Source organism: Ambystoma mexicanum, chromosome 4q, assembly GCF_040938575.1.
Source record: "Ambystoma mexicanum isolate Mex_15411 chromosome 4q, UKY_AmexF1_1, whole genome shotgun sequence".
Taxonomy (NCBI): Eukaryota; Metazoa; Chordata; class Amphibia; order Caudata; family Ambystomatidae; genus Ambystoma; species Ambystoma mexicanum.
The window spans coordinates 1,219,263,658-1,219,279,893 of NC_090928.1; the positions used below are offsets into that span (position 1 = coordinate 1,219,263,658).

The window sequence follows — 16,236 nt, forward strand, 5'->3', positions numbered from 1 at the left end:
ACTCTAAATTCAATATAATGTGTATCGGGATAATCTGGTATGCTACATACTTGTAGTTTGTTTCAAAAGTTCTCAACATAAGGGCTTAAGGTGCAGAACATAAGAATAAAACAGTGTCTTGCCAGGAAAGGGGTCTCCCATCCCCTGACTCCTTCTGGCAGTTCAAAGTGTCTCTTTATCACGTTTTAATAGTACCTCACAAGGACATGAGCCTTCCTTTGAGTTTCCTTCAAAAGTGCAGCTTCTTTACACTACTCCAGCTGATTCACTTTCCAATCCTTGTGCTCTCTCCTGCTAGGGTATTTATGACTCTCTCTTCAATCCTTACATGGGGTATACTTCTTCCTTTTTATTTCCACAACTTCAAGTTTACACTCCTGGGTTACTCCCTTGCCAGGATGTCGCTCTACCTCTTCTCACTCCTGGGTTGTTCCCTTTCCAGAATATTGTTTCACTCCTCAATCATAGTTTACTTTCTTGCCAGGATATTGCTTGGCTTCTCATCCCTGGTTTACTTCCTTGCCAAATTATCACTTTATTTCTAACTCCCGGTTTAATCTCCTGCCAGGATATCATTTCACTTCTTATTCTTGGACTGGCCCCCCAAGATATTGCTTTGCTTCTTACTCCTGGTATACTCTCCTGCCAGGGTACTGCTTCACTTCCTACTCCTGGTATTCTCTCCTGCCAGGATATCACTTTGCTTCTTGTCTCCCCCTTCTGGGTATGAGTGTCACACTTTCTGTCGGTCTGGTGCACTAATCGGCTAGGGCTTTCTCTCTTTTAGTTACTCTTTCTTTCAACCACTTCACAGTGGTTTTCCACAGTGGAGTCACTGACACCTTTTCAACATAGTTCGTATTTACTTTCTCTCCTTTCAAAAGGTAGGGTCTCTGACCCCTTTTCTACTCTATTCTTAAGTATCGCAGTTCCTCTTATATGGTTTTGGATTTACGTTTCACTTTTAACAATGTTCATATACACATCTCTCCTTCCTTTGGAATATTGGGTTTCCGACCCCCTTTCACCAATGTTCTCATTTATATCATTTCTGTTTTTGCTTTTAGTGACTTTATCTCGCATACTCTGCGTGATGCGACATGCGCTCCTAGGCACCCTAGTAACCCATTCCATATCCCTGTGCTTATCGGGCATCTCTGGCTGTCCTTGCGTCCTCCCTTTGGCTTCTCGTTCAGTCCGCTGACTAGATGTCTGTCCCGTCAGCCAGTCCGTCTTCGCTCTGGTTTCTCTCGGTCCAGGCGGCTCCTGCTGCTCCCGGTCACCAGGCAGCTTTTGGCTCAATTCGTCCTCACACTGTACAATTGAGCCTCTCCGCTGCGATTCACAAGCTTCTCACTTCTTGCGTCCTTGTCTGCATTTGCACGCGTTACTGACAACCTCGGACTCTGCCAAACCCTCTCTTCATTGTTATAGCTGTAGCTGTTTTAAACTTCCCGGCATTAGTCAAAAGCTTCCAAAGACTAGAATGCTACGTTAGCTTACCACTTCTCGGCATCTTCATTGCTCCATCTCTCTTCCTCATATCAGTACTTAAATGGGAGGGGGGCAAAAGCCTGGGGTTTATTCCTCCACATTACAATAGGCCCTACAAGTGGGTTGTAAAGGTGTACATACATCATGGGGATTTATGATTGCCAGATTATGTTGATCTATGAGGATCTACCTTACTCCATCCCTCGTCCTCGTTTCAGTACTGTCAAGCAGAGGAAAATGCAAATAAGGTTGCTGATTGGGTAAACATGGAGATTCTATATTTGTATTACAATATACAAGAATGTTGAAAAGGAAAATGGGTGTCAGTGAGAAATACAGGTGAATGGTTTTTGTTATGTCTATCTGGAGTTAACAGCCCCTATGTGGTCCTCCCGCACATAGCCACCCCTAGATTCTGCTTTTCCCTGGCCACGTAAGGGAAGTTTCCCTTCAGAGAATCCCTGACGATATTAGATTCGTCACATATGTTAAAGGACACTCCCGTCCCCTGCACGCTGTCTACGGCCTAGGAAGTCAAACCTTTCTATGAGTTCAGTAGAATATCTTGTGGTGATTGTAATGCTTTACTACTGAATGACAGGATACATTCATAACATATTATGTTTAGTTTAGTAATGTAAATGCAGTCATCATGAATCAAAAAGGATCAACATATCCCGAAATGCGTTGAGCTGATTTTATTTGAAATGTCATCATTATGCAGAACCGTTTTTTGATTTATGATGATATGAACTAATTAATATCTCTTTTTTTGTAAAGATCTATCATTCAGTAGTAAGGCATTAGGATCAACGCAAGATATTCGACAGATCTCAATAAAGTTTTTGGCTTCCTAAGCCGTAGCCAGTGTGCAGGAGATGGGAGTGTCCTTTAATATAGAGCACTCATTGTCTTCACATTTGATCTGCAACGGTTGTTCCAGGATTGCATTTTTCTCCTCCCCCACACCTATACTTTCCCTAAATCTTTTTATATATCATTGATTTATTCTCATAACTACTGGAAACAGGTGTGCTTTAAGGATAGATTTTTTTCGACACACTTTCTTTACCCCACACCACCCCACCCCTTCAATCACATTCATTTAATTGGGAGATGACGGTCAGGGAAGCCTGTGCTACTCACGGAGCAAGGCTGTGTACACAAGACATGGTCCTGAAGTAGATATTAAAGGAAGGGGCAAAGTGTAGGCGTTTCTTCTGTGTTGTGTGTGTTCCTTGCCTTGAGATTCTACTAGTTTGTGTCTTCAGGTCGGGTGCATGGCCGCTTAACCTACGGCATGGTGGGACTTCCTAATGAAACTTGATCCTGGTAGTTGAATCGTAGTTTCTTTAGTCGTTACCGCCATCCCAGAAATGCTCCTTGACTCGTGTTGTACAGCTAGCTGCAGATACTTTATTGCCGTGCGGATGCTCACCAGATTTGGTTCTGTACATGCATGATCTTCTTTTTTTCATTTAGTTTGAATTATATTTATAAAAATAACACATTTTAAGCATTTTAGTGGTCTAACTGAAAACAATACACTTGCATGCAGTGTTTTGAGTGCATTGTACCAATCAAAACTTTCGCACAGCACAACCTTCTTCCATGGACTGTTTCAGCTATATTATTCCTTTCGAAGCTAGATTAATTCCTTTTCGTCTAGAATTATTTTATGCACAGATTAATTGATTGTTATTGTCAGGTCTACTTCCGGATCCAGATTAATTAATTGGAGAGGTAGACTCATTTTTTGTTGTTGTGGAGGCTAAATTAGTTTTATGGACAGCTACTTTGATTGTTGTAGCTAGACTAATATGTTTGAAGTTATATACATTTACTGTATAATCTGATCATCTTCATTATCTAGATTAATTCATTTGCAGATATTTTTAATTGTCGTTTTGCTGCCAGATTAACTGGCTAATGCACCACTACTAGACCCAGCCTAACAAACCGCTGCTCACATACAGCTTTGCAATGACCCCTCTTAAAGACGCCACACAATGGAACACCACACCTACAACCAATTTGCATACCACAGACTTGGGGCCACAGCTGCCTAATGCGCAGTGCACACAAGGTATCCTTTCTAGACACAAACAAATCATCGCTCGTGACAGAAATCACAGAGAAACGTACACATGCTGAGCTCTGGACGCTTCCAATCTGCACGCATCAACACAAGAGCACAGTATTCTTGCATCTTTGCTTCTTTCTTTGCACTAACCATACCCAACCTCTCTTTCAGATCCGCCAGAGCACCTAGAGACCATGCAAATGGCAGCTGTGTATGCTATAAATGCTAGTAACATAACCAGAAGTCTGGATGGTACCGCATCATGGAAATGGAAGGCAGGACTCCATGTCGAGCCAACGCTTCCATTTCCATTGTGGCCCCGGAGTTATGTAAGAAGGAGCGCCCAAGAAATGCAAGTGAGTGGGGGCCGGTTCGGGGTGAATGGATGCGATGCGGCGAGTAGATTGAAGGTAGGGGATGGAAGATGTGGGGCGGGTGTGGTCAGCGCACAGATTGTTCCAAACCCACCTTGGATTGTATGAATCAGCGTGGATTGGGAGCATCCTGATTCACTGCCGCACTCGGTTTAGGTGCTAATAAAAGAACAAGCATTGTACATCTCCCTGCATACTTATGTCATGATTCCATTGCTTCCTGTGCATTAAGTATATGAGATAGGTTGAGTGAGCATGCGGTAAATGCAGATCATTCATACTAGCATACATTGTTTGGCCGATAGCTGCCACTGCATTAGGTCTGCAGGATCTTCAGGTATTAATCTTCTGCCCAGGATCTCAAGGTACATATGAGGTTATGGAGAAGGCGGGGAGGGGAAACAATGGTTCATATATTATTTTTATGTGCAAGTTGACATTTAACTTTGAAAAAGCTGACAATATCCCTACATATAAAATGCACCGCACCCACACACAACCAGTAACATCATTCACAACAAAACTTTATAACAATGCTCGAACCCCCCAATTGTCAGTTATAAACCAAGAGATCATACCTTTCATTACAAATAAGGCATTTCTAGCACAGGTTACCATCCGCTTCCAAGAACATTATTCAATATGTGTGTTAAATTATTGAGAGATAAAAGAATGGCATTTCATACTCCGACTAGACTCCTGAACCATGTAATATGTTATGTTAAAGGATTTTTATACGGTGCACCATCATCACGGCAGTGGGCCCTGGTGTTCTGGTGGATCCGAAAAGCAAGGGGGTACGGTAAGTTAGGACTTAGTGAGAAAAGGCTCCAGGGAGCTGTGATGTGCTGTTGGCAGGTTCATTTCGGGTTAACACCGTTCGCTGAGTGTGGGTGTGATTTTTCAGTCGGTAGATGTCGTGTGCTTTTGTGTGAGGATATGTGTGGTTTGTTTTGTTGTTGCGGTGTAGTGAAGTGTGTGTGGTTTGTTGTGCAGTTAAGGTATGGTTGTGCTATGTTTAGAATTTGAGAGGGGTGAGCAGAGGGATGAGATTATTAGTGGGTTGGTTAGTGGTGCCGCTCCATCGTACCTTCTATGATGTGGCCACCTGTGATATGCGTCCCTGCTAGTCTAACGTATTGTGGTGTTCATGGGGGATCTCCCTCCTTTATTCTGTGGAGGGTTGTGGGTTGTCTGCTGGGATATTTAGAGACAGTGCCCCCCCTCCACTCAATATATGAACTCTCACACAAACTGCCTAGTATTAATCGCAGATAATGTTCCATTAATACAAGCCTGAGACTGCATTTCAGGCCATGGAGTGCGGAACAAGGTGTCATCATTGGTCACCATACACGACAGGTGATAGAGCAAGTAAAGGATTTCATCTCTTGTACAACAGAAGTTTCCTGGACGTGAAAGGTGTTCCCCAGGCTATTCTGGGCACTGTAGCTTAAACATCTGCCCCAGGGTGTACATATTTCCCTCATACATCGTGGTAGAAAAAGCAAGGATTTTGGTGTTTGTGTGTAGGTGCACGTGGAGAGAAAACATACATGCTAATTGGTAAAGTCTCTTGCTGATGGCGCTTCTGTCATTCAGGAGTGAAATTCAACCCATCCTTCATCCAGCTTTTCACTAGTTCTCTCAGACTTGCTTCCTCTTGCTTACTGATATTTTTTCCATATGAGGTCCTCCTTTCCTTGGGCACTCTCTACATTACTGAGTCTGTCATTCTCAGTGAAACAATCAAAATGTGATGGATCACAACCACCTGGACATCCTCTATGCAACCTTCCTTTCCACCGTGTTTAGACAATCTGTAACGTTACAGAAGGAGAAAACATTCAAAAATCATTTTGACCTCAAAAGTGGTTCAGCCCATGCTGCTAGGTCACACCCCACCTGCACAAGAGGGCAAACAACGCCTCACATGGTTTGGCCTAATTCGATGTCCTCCGCGTGAAGCTGCTTTGGACCCTAGGCACAGCACACTCAGATCCTAGTTCTGGCAAACTCGTGCCACTTAGTGCGCCTCAGTGAAATAACAAAAGAGACGTGGTAAGCTTCACCCCGCATTTTGTGTATTCCTTGCTCTTTCCATTTTCTGCGCTTCCTCTCCCCTTTCACACTCCCAGGTTGAGTCACCACCTCGCCCCAAAGTTCTACTATAAAATGTACATCTGTAACTCCATGAACTCTCTGGAATGTTCCCATTCCACACTCGCGCCCGTGCATGCTCAGAGACGTGAATGCTGAGTCAGTGTAGGGCAAGTTAGAACCCCCACTATCCAGGCGTGTACGGGTACCAGTAGTGCTGGCATTAGCAGTGGCAGCGCCCCAGGCAATTTCAGAAAAATATTTCACTGGGCTTATACATAATAATATTATTTCGACTATATGAACCTATTTGCCATTCATTGATTTTCACACTGATGAGAGCTGCTTTGGTTATTTAATTGCAAAGATCTAAAATGCTCAGAATCTGTACTAAGTCGTCGTGAAGCGCTTCATGAAATTTGAATATTAACTAGGCAGAAGGAAACCTATAACTGATAGTCTGAGGAGCTTTGGGGGGATCCTTATCCCCACCCAAATGTAGAGTACTACAGAAGGACAAGAGACTGCCTACCAACTCCATGGAGGGAGAGATTGCTTGACCTTTACCAGCCTGAGCAATGCATGATCACTTCCATCTTTGCAACTCAGCGACCAAGCTGCTTGTCACTTTCAGTGCCACATGGAAGGTGACAGTCACAATACTCAATCCTCTTTCCCGTCCTCTTCTGCAACCCTTTTCTCATTCCACTGAAAAGGACTTACTTATGCTACTTTACCCTTCATAAATCACTTACCGAGCATTGTAAATCTTACCCACCACCAAAAACCTTTTCAGGCATTTTTAACCCTTCCCACAGTCTGGAACACCATTTGCTATCACAAAGCACAACCACCAACATAAACCCCCAAATGCATTAACAACTCAGCCACCATTATAAACACATGTACAATCAAATATCACGCACCACTGCAATCCTTACCCAACAATTAGCCCCACTCCTCATCATACACCTCACCCACTGCCACAAATCTAAACCTGTTTACTAAACTCTACCCAAACTACGCCAACATGAGTCAGTCTCTTGGCTGTTTTCTGGTTGCCTTTTCGCATGGAGAAACATCTTGTACATTAATCATTCTCAAGATACCAGTCAGCGCTTCAAGGCCATAACGATGCCAGATAATATGCTCTAGAAATGCCACTTAATATAACGTCACATGGATGGAAAGTTTCCTGCCCCTTCATGACTTTGGGCAAATTATTTAGTCACACCACAATTTTAAGATGTTTGACCATCGGCTTTGCCTTTAGGCAGAACAGAAAGGGAAATTAAAAATATTCACAGTGAGGACCTAGCATTTGAACACTACACTATTGTTAGGACACGAGCATAGCATGAACCCTTCAAATCAACACTAAGGATCAAGACAAATGTTTGGAAGTGGTTTGTCTGTTCTTGTCACCAATTCCTAGGCTCTTCTATCAAGGGCAGGACGTCACCTCTTCAAAACATTTAGTATTCTATAGGGAGGCCAAGGGGTACAGTGGCACAGGTCCAGTGGGTATATTTTAGTTTTATAGAATGGCTAAAGGTTGCAACTGCTAAATATGGCTGTACATCTTTACATGCATGCTTTTATGTTCCTTTGTAATCACTGTTCAGGTATAAGTTGTATGGTACGCCATAGAGGTCTAGACTCAAACCCCTGTGCCTTCACCTTACAGCAGTGTAAAATTATCCTTACAGCCCTACTTGTGATACAGTCGCATTTCACTACCATCTCTTGAGGTTTCAAGCCAATAATGGGGCTGGAAATTGGAGCTATGGTGCCCATATTGAATCGTTGAGATTTCTTGGGCATGAACAATTGATAAAAACAGTCCGTTTGCTACTATCAGGGGCTACTTCCGAGTAGCCCCTGTCTCTGTCCTGTTTTTGGTAGACCGCTGATTTTTTTTAGAGACTCCTATGGAATGATATTGGGATACTAGTCAAGGCCACTGTGTCTTATTATTCACCTATCCTGGCTTTTAGCAGCTTCTGTTGTGAAAACAACCAGCAAAAAAGTTCAAAATAACATTTGTCAAACAATAGTATAGAAAAAGTTTGGGAACACTTACTTTTCTTGTTTACCTCTTATTTCATTCTTTGGTCTGAAAGGAAGGGGATGAGAGTGTGGTTAGAGACTGGGAAGATGCATCTCAGCACACATTGGTTCCTACATAAATAGCCTGTCAATGCATCCTTAGAACTGTCACATGCTAGGCAACGGTGGGCGCAGCAGTCCTTATGTGACGTCAGTATTTATGCCCCTCCCATCCCCAGTCGGTATGGGGCAAAGGGATGTCTGTGTAGTACTCACCTGCAGTCACAGTGTTTGTGCTGCCGGAAGCTCATATCAATTATGACGTCATGTCCAGGTCTGATTCTCATTATCTAGAAGGAGACAAAGCATGAATAGATAAGTCATACACATCCAGAGATAAAAGAAAGAATACTTAAGCCTCACACGGCAATGGTATAGCTAGACATTATGTAATCCCAACAGTAGAGGCATTGCAACGATTCTAGCATGCAATAGTACACACCTGCTAACCAGACCCCCAACTATTAACTGCTTTGCAATATTTCAGGTTTCAGTTTGAGCTCCAAACAATTCATTTACTACTTTAACTATAGCTCTCAACAGTATTTACTGCTTCAGTTGTAGCCCTAAACAGCATACATACGTCTTCGATTCTAGCCCCAGACAGTACAGGTGCTTCTTCAATTCTAGTTCTAAATAATATGGGCCTGATTCATGGAATGAATTTTTTGCACAGTTCAAAGTGACTTTGCACTGCTGAAAAGTGACTTTGCATTGCCGACACATGGAACTTTTGGCAGTGCAGTCATTTTGTACTATAAAAATGTTGCACTGCAAAAATACACTTTGCACAGTTCCATGAATCAGGGTTTGTGTCGGCAGTGCAAAGTTAATTTTCAGCAGTGCAAAGTCAATTTGAACCGTGCAAAAAATTCCATGAATCGGACACTATAGGCGCTACTTTAGTTCAAGCCCCAAAAGTTAAACGTACTTCTTAAATTCTATCCCAAAACAGTGTGTATTGATTCAGTGTAAGGCCCAGCCGTTTGTATATTATTTACTGCTTCAATTGTAGCCCTCACATAGTAAATTAGTTGGTCAAATAAAACCCCTAAACAGTATAACCACTGGTTCAATGCAACAATAATTAGTAAGATCACATTGTGATCAGGTTTGTCCTCGTATAACTGTTTACGCCTTCAAATAATTCAAGTTGGGCCAGCTCAGCTCTCCAGCCTTCCAAGGTCAATTAATTGAGTTCCAAAGCACTGAGTTGCAATTACACCAGTTATTAGGGCGCTTCGAAGCCGGAATAATCCATCATGAAGCACTATATAAATAACCCCATATTATATAGTCATGCACTGCCTTTGGCCTACAAGAGTCAGTCCAATGCTACAAATATAGTTATAAATGCATCCATCGTTTAAGCTCTTCTTGTTAACAATATTTGTAATCCTAGCCTTAACCAGCTTCTCAACGGAATCAGGTTTAGCTCTTTTCAGTAAATGTTCTGACTGGATTCAAATCCCTAATGCTATGCTTTAGTCCTTGTACTAAAGGGTATATACACTGCTAGTCTCAGGTAGAAATATAGTTTTGAACATTGTAGCTACTACTAATTTGATTTGATATATTATGGATTTGTCAGCCCTATACCATTGCGAAAACTAAGCGCTAATCATCCCAAAAGGTCAAGGAAAGAACAGAAGGTGTGCACTAAAAAAATTAAATTTCTTGCTAACCTCCAGGAGATTCAAGTTTGAACCATTCATTACATCGTTTGCTATTCCAGTAGCGTGGTCCAGCATGCCTACTACAGTAATTCCACCGCATACAGAAAACCTGCTCCGAAGGCTAGCTGTGAAATTCAAACCCACCAGTTTGCTAGCCTTGAACAGAGGGCTACTGCAGGGATGTTGCTGCCCATTCGCAATCCTTCTGGTCACTCCAGCTTACATTCAAGGTGCTTCTTAATGGCTACCACCCTTCCCGGAAAGGTTTGGTTAAGCCTGCTGTACTGCTTGTCTACTACTGAATGCTCCTATGTAAGTGGGACCCAATTCTGCAAATTTGGTAAATAACTAAGCATTTGCTTTGTCTAGTATGAACAATTCTAAACAGGGGTTTTCACCCAAAAAAATAAACACCGTCCAAAGTACACTGATAGGCCTTGTCTGTGGTCAAAGTTATCTTTGCCTAAATATGCACATTTTAAGCAGATCTGCTGCTGCTCTCCATCCAGGAAAACTAATTATCTTGGATACATGAGCCCTGTTGCATATTGAGTTCGCATTTTTTTTAAATAATTATGCCTCTCCAGTTGGAGGAAACACATAAATTCGATCACTTGCTGCTCAATAGCAGGTACATACAGGGCCTTTCCATTGAGGAGGCTAAGAAAAAACCCATTCAGGACTGCATTGGTACAAAGCGTTGTCAGTCAGTCAGTACTTAGTGTCAGGCTGTTGCACACCCTGCCACTCACCTGCATCGTGACATTGTACTCGTCCATTGGGACGCACTCCAAGCTCTCGTCCGTGCAACAGCCTGCGCACCTCATGAGTGGCACGCAGGAAGGCTTGAAGATGTACTCCACCTCGTCAGGGTACTCCTGGTAGATGTCCACCAACACTTCTCGCACCTGGCAGAAGCTGCGCCCGTACACCTCCATGAATTTAATTACTGCATAGAAGGGATAGACAAATAGAGATGGGTTTGTTCTACAGAATTCACTTACTTAAGTGCTATGTTTATCTTTGACATGGAGGTAAAAGGGGAAAGAAGCTGTGGGAACATTCAGCGGGTTAGAGAACAGAGATTACAAGACTCACCGAAGATTCAAAACAATGTGAAAGGAAATAAGACTGCATAGAAATACGGCCCAATTTGACAAATGCATAGCAGGCAACAAGGAAAAATGACTACCCATCTTTTAGATTGTTTTAGAGGCCAAATATGTAAACATCTACTGTTTTATGCTTTATGCGCTCTCACTTCCTGCGCTCATTTACACTTCACCCGTGTTGCCACCCGTAACTACAGAGTATACTTCTGCAAAGGATGGAATGGCAGATGTTCTGGCCGCATATCTGGGCTCTTTTCATAGTCATTGGCTTAAGACGGGTCTGTTCTTCGTCCGTAATTCCTGTCATTGTAACGGGAAACCAGCTTGTAGCAACACATTAACCTCAGGCAGGTAAATATTGAGATGTGGTTTAATGATGTGGGTTCATGCAAAACATCTCGAGTTGTCTTCACGCTGATTGAAAATATGCATGCTACAGCCAGCAGAGGAAGTGGGATGTATCAAGTGAGACTGTGGCATTTCCTCATACGGTCACCCACCACTTCACATGTTGCTTCTTCTGGAAGGGGTGGGCATTGTATGAGGACAGCTCATTGAAAGAAAGTCACAGAACATTGCAACCGAAATATTGCAGAATTCGATTGCCTTTACATGCCTGCTGGCCATTTATGGCACACAGACTATTTAGACATGCAGAATCAGGAGCTTACACGTGGGAACATGACTTTTGGGTAAATGGGCACCGTGGGGGCAAAAAGCCAACCATCTCCCTCCAAACTAAGAGTAGCCCAGTTGCTGGGGAAACAGTTGTCACAAGGTACAGGTCACATCAGAAAGCAAAGGGACCTTTATTTCAAACTTATATTGTCAGCCATCAGGCCACTAGAAGCTGATTACCAATGTTTTTAATTTAAAAAAAAGTGTGTGTAGCTGCAATAAAATAACAGGACTACCGTCAGTATGTATGAATGTAAGGGATTCATAAAGCGCAAAACGACCTGGGAATCATTAGAGTGCTGTAGATGGGGAATGCACCACGCTACCGAGAATCCCTGTCAGGGGAAAAACATTTCCACCAAATCGTCTGAGGCTCCATGATATGTGGCTAAGTCTGGTACCAGGGTCCACCCTTAGTTTTTCTATCCAGACGGCTAATGCTCACCATCTGGTTAAGGTCCCTTTGACATACTTCACATGTTAGTAGAAGAAGCGGCACCTGCCGGAAAGTCAGCATCGAATCCCAGATTTTTGTATTACTGTTTAAAAATCAAATGCACTCCTGTCCAAACCAGGCTAATTAATAAATAAACTGCTTCCGGCTCCAGTATCACATTTGCCCGCAATTCCTCCTTTGCCACCACTTACACTGCTAGGAGCTCCTCTGGTGTCTCATCCGTCTCTGCCTAGTCCACCTATTCCTCAGCCATCTTTTGAACTGGTTCCTCATCCCCCTCAGGAAGAACCACATTAACCCCCACTAAAGGAGATGATATTCAGAATATGTGGAAGGGGGAGGGCTAAGGATGAGATGCCTGTATCGGCCACATCTTTGCACAAACATCTAACTGGGTTAATGGAAATGTTAGAAATTCCACTTCCGGAAAACCACTGGCCCTGAGATGGGCATAGCTCGCTCTTTGACGGAATCTGAACTTGTGAACGTGACCCTTCAAGCAAATGTTTTGTCAGAGGCATGAAATATGGATAACACCCGATTCAGTTCAGCCTACAAATAAAAAGGATTGACATGAGGTATCACCATTAGTGTCAGAACAGGTATATCCCACACCTCTTGTCCTTCGTCCTCAGTTGTGGCCACGGCCACCCTTAACTCCAACCTTCTTCCACAGCAGCCCAAGTCCTATGTGAGGAAGACAATGCTCTTGAGTTGGTTGGAACAAAGGAGTTCTTAGACTCAGTCCATCAGCTCAGACTCGCCAATGCAGAGGCATTGCATGCAGCCTCCAACCAGAAAGGGTTGCAGGAGCTAGCAGAATTCAAAACTTTTTACCTTCCGGAAAACTTGAACGTGAACAGTTTAAAGCGGGTCTTGCAGGTGTGAAGGTTATTGCAAAGAATACTCTAGAATCGTTATCCTACCATGTTGATACCTCGGCCGATGTATGCATGCAAACGTGGCTTCATGCCACTAAATAGAAGTTCAGGAGAAAGTCCTCGAGCATTCCTTGGACGGGATGGATATCTTTTATAGTTCTACAGATGAGGAGCCTAGTAATTAGAAGACCAGCATGTAAAAGTCAAAACTTTCAGTTTTGACCAAGGCCCCCTCACGTAAGCCACTTTTTTGTGATTCTTGCTACAAATACCACTGCTGCTTTCAGGATTTTGGGCGTTTCATGAGTTCGGGACTAAAACGCCTAACAGCTCCATCAGTCCCCAACCATAAAATGAAACAGCGGATTACAAGAGGAATTTTCTCCCAGTCATCTTTTTGGAGTCAGGTTCTGCTAACTGTTCCAACAACAAATCATAAAAGTGATGTTTTGGTCAGGTTCCATAGTACTTCAGTGGGGATGAAAAGAGCGCTGACCAACCAAATGGAAGCTTGGAGGGTCATTCCATCCAACATGTGGGTCCTCTCAGTTGCTAACAGGGTTTTTTGGCTCATATTCTCTCCACTTCCTCCCTTGAATCCCCTTTTGGTGCAGATTGATTCCCCTGCTCTGATGGAAGAGGTCGAGAAGCTGTTCCAGATGGTGACTATTGAGCCAGCTCCTCTTGCAGAGGGAGGCTCTGGCTATTGCTGCTTATTCGTGGTGTCAAAATCCAACTAGTCTAACCTGTCGACTATCCTTGATCTTTCCCGTTTCTATCTACATCTTCTGCCGAAACGTTCATGATCATAAGAAATGTTTGTAATGTTCACACACGCACCAATCTGGTCTGCTCTTCATCATGGAGACCAGAATGTTGTTGTGGATCTGAAGGACGCACGTGGTCTTCTCGAATCACGTGATCATTACAATAGATTCTTCCCGTTTAGGGTGGGGTGCAGCTCTGGGAGATCTTTAAGCCCATGATCTCTGGTCTTCATGAGATTGCAAGGACCATATAAATGTGTAGTAGATGCATGAAATGTTTTTGGCCCTCAAATGTTGCTGTCCAATATCCAGAACAGGGTTGTTCAGAGTAGGATAGACAATTCTGCATCAGTGTTCTATGTGAACAAGCTGGGAGGCACCATGTAAGCCATATAGCCCTCATAGTAGTAGAGGTGTGAGAATCGGCAGTTGCACAGGGTTAGTGCTAGCAGCCACTCAATTTCTGAGACTGTACAACGACCCTTTAAGCCAATTAGTGTCAGCTAATCACGAGTGACAGTTGCATCCAGAGCTCATACGAGAGCCGTTCAACCTCTGGGGATGCATGAAATAACTCTAATTGATGTGCATCTTATCAAGACATGTCCCTTCTTGACCTCCCATTAGGGTCTGGGCCAAACTTGATAGGGGATGATATGGAGATTTTGTGGGAGGTGAAATATGCATCTGCATCTCCCCTCGTCCTATCATTTATTGCACTCCCTATACATTCAAACAGACTAGGACATTGACCCATAATTCCGATAGCCCATGGCAGCTGCCCAGTTCTCTAGTTTTTATATCTGGTAAATGTATTGACTATCCAGCTGGTGCTTCTCCCCATAACGAAAGATATTTTGTCTCAGAGTGAGGAATTTGATTCTCTTCCACCTCCTCTGAGTCATTTCCGTTAGCAACTTGGTCCCTGAACATATCCTGCCTGAAGACATCTTGGGTTACCAGTTGGGTATAAGCACATTATTCAAGCAGCAAGGAAGGATTCCACTTACTCACAGTAAAACAGCAAACAGAGTAGATTTTGTTATTGTGGTCTGTATAATGAAAACATCCACTTATCAGGTCCTTGGCAAACCTTCTTTCAATTATTTAGCATCTGGCCTCTGTCGGGCCCCAGATAGTCATGAAGGACCTACTTGTCAGCTATAGGAGCTTATATTGACTCTGAACCGGCTTTCTTCTCAGTATGATGGCGAAGCCTCAATTTGAAGGGATGTGTTATCTGTCCTTCCCTTTTTTTCCCATGGACAGCTCAGCATTCCCAATGGGGCCAGAAACCCTTTGAATCAATAGCTATAACAGACATCAGATTGGAAGATGGCCTTTCTAGTTGCTGTTTACCTCTGCTCGGCGGATTGTCAAACTCAAAGCCATTTCCTTATGGTATTCCATAGAGATAAGGTTGTCCTTCCGACCCATCCTTTGGTCTCAAAGTTGTTTCAAAATTTCATCTAAATCAGGAACTTTGTTTGCTTTTTTTCCTCCAAAAGTCCTGCATCAGGTGCAGAAAGTCTTCTTCACTGTTCATGAAAAGGGTATTTAGGTTTTACCTTGACAGGACGAAGTTCAGTAAATGGAATTGTCACTTTTGTATTCAACAGTAGGGGAGCAGAGGCCTCAAAGGCTTCAATATCAAGGTGGAAAGTTTCTTGCAGCGTGCAAAGTTACTCAAATCAAGGTGTCTCTTCTCACAAAGGGTTGCATTCACATGCAGTACAATACATTGGTGGCATTTCAGCACCACATCCACTGGGTTGGTATTTTAAAGGTAGATTTGCAAGCACTACTGCCTGAACAGCAACACCTGAGCTGATGCTCAATTTGGTCACCCTGTTCTCGGACGCTTGGCTAATTGAATTCGAAAGCCATCCACCCTTGGTTTCTAGGTGCTGTGGAGTCCACAAAGTATAAGGACGGAAAGGAATGTGGAACGTAGGAGTAAGGAAAAGTTCTCATCCAGTTGACTACTGTACTACTAGTCCTTAGTCCCCTTTCTCCACCCACCTTCTCATCTTTAAACTTAAGCATCAGTTAGGCAATAACCTACACGGATGGAAAAGGTCTAAGGGATCAAACCTTGGGCTGGTGTGGGCTTCTGGAAGCGGGCCTTGTCTGTGCTTGCACCCGACCTCATGCACATATCACAGAAGGACTATTATGCTATGGCCCAGTCCTTGAAGAGCAGGATGTGCCACAAATGGGGAGGAAAGGGGGCTAGGGTTACAGTAGTCACTACGTGTTGGAACTTCCTTGATGTAACGTACAATAAGAAGAAGAAATCAGACACAACTGTATAATGTGGACTTTGGATGCCACATGAAGACCCATCACTCTCAAGAAAGTACGTTGGTAAAATAAATTACCCCTTGAAATCCTTTCAGACTATTTCCAGAAAAAAACATATTGAGATCTCGGCCATTGCTGATTGCAATTAAATGAACACAATTAAAAACATAACTGAAAATGTAACTGAGCACAGTATTACTA

General features: G+C 43.1%; 1 protein-coding gene across 4 annotated transcripts in view; it reads right to left on the minus strand.

Moving 5' to 3' along the window:
• VEGFA (vascular endothelial growth factor A) overlaps positions 1-16,236 on the minus strand; it is a 91,644-nt gene that overhangs the window by 24,342 nt on the left and 51,066 nt on the right. For all 4 annotated transcript variants that reach the window (XM_069608772.1, XM_069608771.1, XM_069608770.1 and 1 more), the window contains exons 3-5: positions 10,589-10,785; positions 8,377-8,450; positions 8,135-8,167 (exon numbers count right to left, since the gene is read on the minus strand). In XM_069608772.1, the coding sequence (XP_069464873.1) occupies positions 8,135-8,167; positions 8,377-8,450; positions 10,589-10,785 (304 nt within the window). The remainder of the gene's footprint in view (positions 1-8,134; positions 8,168-8,376; positions 8,451-10,588; positions 10,786-16,236) is intronic.